Source organism: Mirounga angustirostris, unplaced genomic scaffold (assembly GCF_029215605.1).
Source record: "Mirounga angustirostris isolate CCGP_5_RB_7025 unplaced genomic scaffold, mMirAng1.0.hap1 SCAF_5, whole genome shotgun sequence".
Lineage (NCBI taxonomy): Eukaryota > Metazoa > Chordata > Mammalia > Carnivora > Phocidae > Mirounga > Mirounga angustirostris.
This window is the reverse complement of record NW_026991713.1, coordinates 47748977-47759472: the sequence shown is the minus strand read 5'-3', so window position 1 is coordinate 47759472 and position 10496 is coordinate 47748977. Positions and strand designations below refer to the sequence as shown.

Genomic DNA, 10496 nt, shown 5'->3' with positions numbered 1-10496 from the left:
AAAATCTTAAAAAAAAAAAAAGAAAGAAACTTAACATTTAAAAAAAAAAGAACAATACCGATGTAGTATTCCTGCATCCTGTCCTTCCAAATGTTTTTTATTTTTTTATTTTTATTTTTTAAAAGATTTATTTATTTATTAGAGAGAGAGAGGAGGGGGAGGGGCAAAGGGAGATAGAGAATCTTTTTTTTATTTTAAGATTTTATTTATTTATTCATGAGCCACAGAGAGAGAGAGAGAGGCAGAGGCAGAGGGAGAAGCAGGCTCCCCGCGGAGCCGGGAGCCCGATGCGGGACTCGATCCCAGGACCCTGGGATCATGACCTGAGCAGAAGGCAGATGCTTAACCGACTGAGACACCCAGGCGTCCCTCAAATGTTTTTTTTTAAAGATTTTATTTATTTGACAGAGATTGAGAGTACAAGCAGGGCGAGTGGCAGGGAGAGGGAGAAGCAGTGTCCTGCTGAGCAGAGTTTTTTTTAAATGCTTATCATGAGAAAACAATGGGGACAAATCCAAATTGAGGAACATTCTGCAAAAATTGGTCTTAAAGTCTGGAGGACTATTCTAAATGAAAGTAGAACAAAGAGACAGGACAACTAAATGCATAATCCTCTATTGGATCCTGTATTGGAGGAGGGCTGTTATAAAAGGCATTATTGAGACAATTGGGGAAATTGAATATGTTAATTACGGTAGTCTGTCCATGCTAAATGTTCTGAGTGTTTATTGTATTGGGTAGAAGAATGTCTTGTTCTTGATTTAGGAGATGCCTTCTTAAGTACTTAGGAGTGAAGTGTCAAGATGTCTACAACTAACTTTCAAATGGTTCAGACAAAAAACAAGAACAGGCAATTGTGGGGAAATGTTAGTAATTGGTGATTATAGGTAAAGAATATATTAACACCTTGGGGTGCCTGGGTGGCTCAGTCAGTTAAGCATCAGACTCTTGGTTTTTGCTCAGGTCATGATCGTGGGGTCGTTGAGATCAAGCCCTGAGTGAGGCTCCGTGCTCAGTGCAGAGTCTGCATGAGATTCCCTGCCTCTTCCTCTCCCTCTGCCCCTCCACCCACTTGCATGCTCTCTTCTTTCTCTTTCTCAAATAAATAAAATTTTTTTTTAAAAAAGAATATATTTGATGTGGGAAACAAAGACAGAAAAAAAATTATTAAATTCCTTACTGTCTACAGCCCATGGACAAGTCCTTGAAACAGGCAGAGTGACATTCCTCTAGGGACTCAGCTGCCTCAATGTTAATATTTTGCTAAGGGCAAAAAGCAATCTTAGCCTGACCCCCCAGGATCCTGTAAGTCTTCTTCTTCTTTTTTTTAAAGATTTTATTTATTTATTTGAGAGAGAGAGAGAGAGAGAGAGCATGAGAGGGGGGAGGGTCAGAGGGAGAAGCAGACTCCCTGCCGAGCAGGGAGCCCGATGTGGGACTCGATCCAGGGACTCCAGGATCATGACCTGAGCTGAAGGCAGTCGCTCAACCAACTGAGCCACCCAGGCGCCCCCTGTAAGTCTTCTTTAACATATAAAAATTCCTTTGGAAACTTCCTTTATCTTCACCCCAACCCCCACCAAGATACATGTTAGGAATCATCCTCTAAGCACATGGTCCACTGATATACATCTAAAGGGCCTGAGGGTTTACTAAAGAATAATAAGTGACCTTTCCTAACAATAGCTAGCCTCCTCAGGGTCCTAGAAACCTTGCTTCCAAAACACCTTGGAGGCTTGTGCTATCCCTAACTCCCTCCCAACTTCAAACTATAGAATCAGTCACTCCTCACAACCCCTGTGCAGCTTTTTCTGCCCATGGGTTCTGTCCTCGTGCTTTAATAAAACCACCTTTTTGCACCAAAGTCGTCTCAAGAATTCTTTCTTGGACGTCGGCTTCAAACCCTAACATCTTTCCTACATCATATTGACACCTATTGTACTGTTTTTCAGCTTTAATGTAGGTTTGAAAGTTTTCAAAATAAAAAGTTAGGGAGGGGATAAACAAGGAATGATTTTCTTCCTCAACTGTTAGGGGTAAGGGAGAGGAAAGAGTGCTCTAGATCAGACAGTTCGGGTCTGAGTGCTCTTGGGATAGCTGTTTCCTAGTCTTTAGCTCCTGTGCCCCTGTTCCCAAGCCTTTTCTCCAGCTTCTTAACAATTCTGTGAGTTCCTGATAGGCTTCTAGTAAATTCCCTTTTGCTTAAGTTAATGATAATGAATTTCTATCATTGAAATCAGGATCTCTAAAAATAAAGCTGGAATATATACAATATGCACCACACAAGGAGTTTGTTCCAAATAGTTTTAAAGTAGGTAATCAAATGAATACATTTTCAAATATTTTGGGGGTAGTATGATGTTCATGCCTACTATTTAAATGTGTCAAAGTGAACCCCCCTGCACTTCAACAAGAGTTTTCTCTTTGCCCATGAACTGAACATTGGGCTAATCCTTTGACCCAAACTGCTCTTCCTCTTTATTATGTGCATTATGGTCAATCACTTCAAATACATTATATGAATAAAACACATTGGAATTCAGTTGCCAGGGGACACATGGCAAGAACCTGAACCACTGGCTCACATGGTGAATAAATTTGCTCCAGCACCACAAAATCATTAGGACCAGATTTCACTTTCTATAAAAGAAAAAGTGCACTTTTGTACAGGAGTATTTGGAGACAAGAAGAATGAGAGAGCACAAGGGCGGGACTCAGCAAGTAGGTTATTGAAAGAGGATATTTTTTTAAATTTAAATTTTAGTTAGTGAACATACAGTGCAATATTGGTTTCTGGAGTAGAGTTCAATGATTCATCACTTATATACAACACCCAGTGCTCATCACAACAAGTGCCCTCTTTAATACCCATCACCCATCTAGCCCATCCTCCACCCACCTCCCTCCATCACCCCTCAGTTTGTTCTCTATTGTTAAGAGTCTCTTATGGTTTGTTTCCAAAAGAGGAGACTTTTGAGGACTACTACGTGAAGTGGACATTTGGCATCTCATTGTTTATCTTTGCAATAACTCTCTGATAGAAGTGTTACCTCCATGCTACAGATGAGGGGGGAATATGTGCAGGAGGAGGGTTCGAGCCTAGATAGAGCCCCAAATCACTTTTCCCCCAAAAAATGTCATGTGGTCTTAGTGTGTCAAGAGGCGTTCTGGTACATTACCTAGGATTGCAGCAGAATATAAAAAGGTAAGGAAAAACTTGGACTGATTCCTTCAGGGCCAGAATATACTACTTTTTGGCTATAGGGGCACTTTGAAATAGAGGGCAATACCATCACCCTTTATCCTTTTTTGTATGTTTATTTCAAGTTTTTATTTAAATTTAAGTTAGTTATTACAATACATATGCTGTAATATTAGTTTCAGGAGTAGAATTTAGTGATTCATCACTTACATATCACTCTTTATGCTTTTTAAGACAGGTGATCTTTTTCTCCTTAATAGGGGAAAATATCAAGTAAAAAACGAACAGCCGTTATGGAAAAAAATTTCAAGAATCTTAGGGGGGTTACACTACAATTCAAACAAGGTGAGTAAGTGAGACTGACAGGGACCCCTGAGGTGGAGGGCAGAGTCTGCACGTCTGAATTCCAAGTCCGAGATTCCTTCTTACTAAGAATACCAGGAAATGACTGCAGGTTTCTCTAGACTGTCAACATACCTCAACTTTCCCTTTAGGATCACCTGGCGCTTGGACCACGCCCACAAATACCCGTCAGGCAAAGTGGCCGCCGCGCCTCCGCGCTAGACCCCCTCAGGCACCGCCCCCTGCCCGGCCCAGCACTGCCGCCTCGGCCGGGCCGGCCCCGCCTGGCGCCATCACGCTCTAGCACAGCCTTCGCGCCTGCGCAGGCCGGACCTGCGGCAGTAGGCGGAAGTCGTCGCGCGTGCGCTAGATGGGAAAGCTGTTTCTTCTCCCTCCCTCCCCCTTCCCTGTAGGGCGGCTCTTCTTGGACATGCTTCCGGGTCGAGGGGTTTGCTTCCGGAGAGCGGGAAGGCTGAAACGGGGTGATTAAACTGGAGCCGAGTTTGCGAGGTTCTCGTTGGAGAGAAGGCCGTGGTCATGGACAGGTCAGTTCTGGTGGTACTGGCCAAGCTCGGAGACTTGCCCCTCCTGCTTGTTGGCGGAACGAAATAGGTGAAACCCAACTCTCAGAGGAAGCCGGGGAGGGCCCGGGTGCTAAGCCTAAGACTGCTTTCCCGGGGTGGGGGCCTCTGTAGGTAATGGAAGAAAGGCCGCTTGGGTCGGGCTGGGTATAGACGGTGATAATGCCCTGCGTTCTCGCGGCAACTCTGCCATCTGTTTTGTGTTTTCGCGCGACATTTGTCGGTCCTGGGGTGGGCGGATAGGAGGTGGCCCGGCATTCGAGATGCTGAGTGACCTGCCCGAGATCACAAAGCCAGTCAGTGACGGAACTGGGTTTTCAACCCAGACTTTCTTATTACAAGTTCCAGCATCAGAGAGTTACTGAATTGAGTTCTTTCAGTCACCCTGGCACTATGCTAGCTACCTGCGACATAGGTGAGTTACTCTATGTTCTTGGCTACGGGGAGTTGGTTGTATAGTGGAGGAGATATCCGAGCAGTGCAAAGTGATGTGTTTTGACTATTCTGTGAGAAGAGAAAATGAGGATGCGGTTAAGTCCACCTGCCACGGGAGGTAGCAGGAAGACTTCTCAAAGGAGGTAACTTTCTAGTTAGTCTGAATAATAGTAGCCAACACTGAGTGCCTTAAACGCTTTAAATATATTACTGGGGCGCCTGGGTGGCTCAGTTGGTTAAGCGACTGCCTTCGGCTCAGGTCATGATCCTGGAGTCCCGGGATCGAGTCCCGCGTCGGGCTCCCTGCTCGGCAGGGAGTCTGCTTCTCCCTCTGACCTTCCTCCCTCTCATGCTCTCTGTCTCTCATTCTCTCGCTCTCAAATAAATAAATAAAATCTTTAAAAAAATAAATAAATATATTACTAGCTAATTTAATTTTCCTACAGTCGTTTGAGGATAGGTACTATGATCCTCTTTTCATAGATAATACTGGGGCTAAAAGAGCTTAAGAAATTGGTCACAGTTAGGAAGCTAGTAAGTAGAAGAACCAAGTTGCCAACCTGGATCAATGTGTCTCCAGATTCCAGGCGGCTCTTTCTGGTGAGTTAAGTGTTCACCAGGTGGGTGAACAAGGGGGCAAATGTAGGCCTCTGTAGAAGAAACAGCATGTATAGGGTGCAAGAATATGAAAAGGAATGCGTTGTGTAGCCGAATGGTCACATGCAATGTGTGTTTGTATGGGGATGTTGGTTGCTGAATGTGAGGCTGAACTGGTAAGCTGGGGTTAGGTTGTAAAAAACAAAGGAAATTTGGACTTGATTCTGTAAGCCAGAGAGATTCCGTAGGCTTCAGAGCTACCTGAAGGTTTTAAGTGGAGGAAAAGCATATTAGATTCTTGTCTCAAAATACAGGTCTTTTAATTCACACAATTTATATTTTATTTATTTATTTATTTATTTTTTAAAGGTATGTTCTTTTATTTATTTATTTATTTTAAAGATTTTATTTATTTGACAGAGACACAGTGAGAGAGGAAACACAAGCAGGGGGAGTGAGAGAGGGAGAAGCAGGCTTCCCGCGGAGCAGGGAGCCCAATGCGGGGCTCGATCCCAGGACCCCGGGATCATGACCCTAGCCGAAGGCAGACGCTTAACGACTGAGCCACCCAGGCGCCCCTCACACAATTTATATTTTAGACCTTGGACTGAGAATGGTGGGAGATCAGAGGCTCTGTGACTGCAAGTAGTACTGAGACCAGAGACGTCATTAGTGTACTCTGGGGAGAAATAACTTGAAGGATCATTTCTCTCCAATTTACTAGAATTCTTTTACTTAGTCTTACATTTTGTCAGTCCAAACAACAGAATTTTTCACAGTACCCCCGGTTTGAAACATTTGGAAACTACAGAAGATCCTTTTAAGAGAGAGTTCCTGCAATTTTAGGGAACTCCTCAAATTAACAGAAGAAAGATCTGCCTTCCTGAAGCAATTATGTAAAATAGTGTTATAATATAGATTTCAAGTGTTGAAATCATTCCATAGGCAAAAATAACGTATTGAGTACTAGAAACTCAAAGATACCTGTGCAGGAAAAATTTGAGAGGGACTTTGAAGGATAAGCAAGATTTGGAAACAAAGAGCACTGTCAACCAAAAGCTCAAGGACTTGGCTACTGGGATGATCTATACCTTGACTGACCCAGGGTCCTTTGCTCCAATCATGATAAAGTTCTTTGCAGATGCTGCATTCTCATTTCATTCACATGAACTTAATGATACTATTTTAGGAGTGGCTATGGAGAGATGTCATCCCCTGTGATCCGGGAGGCAGAGGTGACTCGGACTGCACGGAAACAGAGTGCTCAAAAAAGAGTTTTAAGTATCCTTTGCATTTTAAGTATTGTTATACAAATTGCAATATGCTTGGAATCAGGATTATAGAATTTTCTTTTTATGAGAGATACTAAACACTCGCTATTATAACAAAGTACTGTGGAAATTAGTTTTTTAAGTCCCCAGATATGTTATTTGGTAAATTAAATGCTGAAATTCAATGAGATTAAGATTTGTGTTACCCCGAAAATAAGGATGTTCTGTTTTACTGTTATCATATTGTCATTAGCTTCTGCTAAGATTAGATATCTTTTTTTAAAATTTGAAATGTAAGGACCATGTGTAGTACTAAGACTGATATTTGAGAAATTAAGTAGTAGAGGGAGTTATTTACTCTTTGCATAGAATAAATGGTAGCCATAAAAACCTTGTTCTTAAAAAAATGTATTCACATATTTATATAGTGTAAATATGGTTAATTTGAACTTTAATGGTGTCTTTTCTATGTGGAAAACTTTTCTTAATGCTTCCTATAGTTCGGCCATCCCAAGATGAAATTTTTGCTACTACTACACCAAGAAATCAGGTTATCCCTCGGACTCCCAGTTCATTTCGACCACCTTGTAAGGTTTTTTGCTTTTAAAGCATTTAATAATAATAATAGTAGCTGTAGGTTAAAACTTAAAATACACATAATAAATATAATCTTTGGTTATGATATCAATAATTAAGAACAAATAATAATGATTGCAGTTACTATGTACAAGGTACCGTACTTTACATAAATACACAATGACTGTAACGTAAGTATTATCTCTCTTTTGCCAAAACAAAGTGAGACTTGGAGAAACTATTCAGTAAGGATAGCATGGCTGAGCAAATATGTAAGTAATGGAATCAAAGTTCAAGCAATGATTTGTATACTTCAGAGGCTATGCCCTGTACACCAAATGGCCTCTTCAGTATGCTTTATAAAATTAGAATATGAAGAATCCATGGACTTATTCACGTCCTTTTTTTTTTTTTTTTTTACCACTCAGTTATGTTTTAACAAAAGCATCTCTATTTGCAGTAAAAATTTTTCCTGATGGGCTCAGTAGTACCAAAAGCCGAAATTTAGAAAAATAAGTTAAATCTTCATATCGTGGAAATGTTAATATTTAAAGTATTTACTTGGTTAGAATCTACATAATTAAAAACAAAGTTATTGGGACATCTGGCTGGCTCAGTCAGTAGAGCATGTGACTCTTGATCTTGAGGTTGTGAGTTTGAGCCCATGTTGGGTGTAGAGATTACTTAAATAAATTTTCAAAATTAAAAAAAAAAACCAACAAAGTTATTTACTGTTTGATTGTTTTGTTTTCATGATCATGTTCATGCGCTTTAGATTCTTTTTACTAACCTCTTATTTGTAGTTACTCCACCCAGCCGAAGCTTACTAAGGCATCCAGATGTTTCCTGCATTCTTGGAACGGGAGGGAGGTCTCCCCGGCTTACACAGTCTTCAGGGTTCTTGGGAAACCTGTCTATGGTATGTAGGAAAGCAGGGCTGAAAATATTTCCACCTTCATATAAAAGTATGATATTGAGCTGAAAAGCCTTTAGTGAGATTTGAAGTCATAGTCATCAAAAGAGTAACTAGGTGATGGAGATTGAAATAATTTTTTGGTTAGGCTTTCAGAAAACAAACCTGAAGCATCTCATGTCATAGATGGAAGCTGCAACACCAAAAACATTTAGATCCAGATAGAATGTGTTAATCTGATAGTCTGCTGATCCAAAGAAATAATTGGTGGGTTGCTAATAGCTATAAAAGCTGAGCCCTGTTTTGAAGCATAAAACAGTAGGAAGCCAAGAGTAATGGATGAAGAATAGCATAAGGAAGAGAGACGATGCATTAAAGGAAAGAAAAGAGAAAATGTTGGGAAAAGTAGATGAGACACTCTTCAGGAATCATCGTGGTATAGTATTGAAAATAGAAGAAATGTCATATAAACTGATACAGACTGACTTGATCTAGGTGTTTAAAATATCCTCTAGAAAAAGGAAGGATTGTATCTGAGACGGAAACAGAAGAGTTCTGTTGGAGTAGTAGAGTACGATGGCTAATTTAGTGCTAAAAATATAAAAACGGTCCTTCTATATTTGCCTCTGTGCTTATTAAAAAGGCACAGGAATTTTTACACACTCTTGAAATTGTCTAGGTGTTTTCTGAAGAATGGTTTTGCTTGGAAATAAGTCAATTGGAGAAAGACAAGTATCATACGATCTCACTGATAGGAGGAATTTGAGAAACAAGACAGAGGACCATAGGGGAAGGGAGGAAAAAATGAAACAAGATGAAACCAGAGAGGGAGACAAACCATAAGAGACTCTTAATCTCAGGAAACAAACAGAGATGCTGGAGTGGTGGATGGGAGTGGGGTGGGAGGGATGGGGTGGCTGGGTGATGGACATTGGGGAGGGTATGTGCTATGGTGAGCGCTGGGGGAATTGTGTAAGACTGATGAATCACAGACCTGTACCTCTGAAACAAATAATACATTATATGTTAAGAAAAAAGAAGATCGTAGGAAGGGAAAAATGAAAGGGGGGAAATTGGAGGGGGAGACGAACCATGAGAGACTATCGACTCTGAGAAACAAACTGAGGGTTCTGGGGGGGGGGGGGAGTTTGGGTTAGCCTGGTGATGGGTATTAAAGAGGGCACATATTGAATGGAGCACTGGGTGGGTTATACGCAAACAATGAATCATGGAACACTACATCAAAAACTAATGATGTAATGTATGGTGACTAACATAACATAATAAAATTAAATTAAAAAAAAAAATGATTTTGCATGTTAAATCTCTCCTTGTCTTAAAAGGTTAAATTGATCTTTAACATGTTTATTGTTGTCTTACAGATTTTAGTGTTAATGTCTAACAATGATCTAGCCATTGAACAGTTTTGCTCTGTATATGAATCTGGTTTATTTTGGCAGTGTTTACCATATTCTGCTTAAAACATGAGTGAATTGACTACATCTGGGTTTAAGCAAAAGAAGATAACTTATTATTTACTGTTTTAGAACTGCAAGATTAATAGTAAAATTCTTACTGTTTTAAAGCCCAGGACAGAGTAAATGTGTATTGATTATTATAAAATGTTTGGGTTTAAATATACATTTTTATTGTTGCTTGTGCCTAGATTTTAAATAAAGGCAATTTTTTTTAATAAAGGTTACAATTTTTAAAAGATGGATTTTAAATAAAGGTGAATTTTAAAAACAGGGACATGTTTTTAAACATTTTAGACATGTCCAAAAATAGTAGAGTAAGCCCCATGTTCTCATTGCCCAGTTATCAATATATGGCTGATCTTGTCTCATCTACACCCACAAGCCTTTCCCTATATTACTTTACAACTCCCAGGTTTCACACCACTTTACTCATAAATGCTTTTTTCATATGTATCTCTGAGACATAAGGATACATTTCTTTAACATAGTGCTATTAACATATCTAACACTGGGGCGCCTGGGTGGCTCAGTTGGTTAGGCGACTGCCTTCGGCTCAGGTCATGATCCTGGAGTCCCTGGATCAAGTCCCACATCGGGCTCCCTGCTCGGCGGGGAGTCTGCTTCTCCCTCTGACCCTAACCCCTCTCATGTGCTCTCTCTCATTCTCTCTCTCTCAAATAAATAAATAAAATCTTTAAAAAAAACAACAACATATCTAACACTGTATACACACACACAGTAATTCCTTTATCATTTCAAATATCCATTTTGTATATATATTTTTTCATTATTGTATATATTTCATTAAATGTTCACATTTCCTCGGTTATATCAATTTTTTTTTAAGTTGGTTTGTTTAAATCAGGCTTCAAATAAGATAAACACATTGCATTTGCTTGGTATGTCTCTTCTTTTAATCTGTAAGTTCCTCCATCATCCCTTTTATTATAATTTATATGTTGAAAAAACATAAATTTGTCATTTGTCCTGTATAATTTCCCAATAGTGAAAAACTGATGTGAACTTAGAGCAGTAGGACCACCATATTTTACCTGCTAATATCAGCTTAAATAGTACAAAATGCAGTGTTTATTGCTTTTA

At 39.9% G+C, this 10496-nt stretch overlaps 1 protein-coding gene across 3 annotated transcripts in view; it reads left to right on the top strand.

Annotated features, from left to right (window-relative positions):
• The first annotated feature begins 3921 nt into the window (after positions 1-3921).
• NUP107 (nucleoporin 107) overlaps positions 3922-10496 on the top strand; it is a 49620-nt gene continuing 43045 nt past the window's right edge. The window contains exons 1-4 of one of the 3 annotated variants that reach the window (XM_045873011.2): positions 3922-4089; positions 6347-6438; positions 6929-7015; positions 7808-7923. In XM_045873011.2, coding sequence (XP_045728967.1) covers positions 4082-4089; positions 6347-6438; positions 6929-7015; positions 7808-7923 — 303 coding nt within the window. In that variant the 5' untranslated portion in view covers positions 3922-4081. The remainder of the gene's footprint in view (positions 4090-6346; positions 6439-6928; positions 7016-7807; positions 7924-10496) is intronic. The other 2 variants (XM_054506939.2, XM_064590922.1) reach the window with 2 other exon arrangements.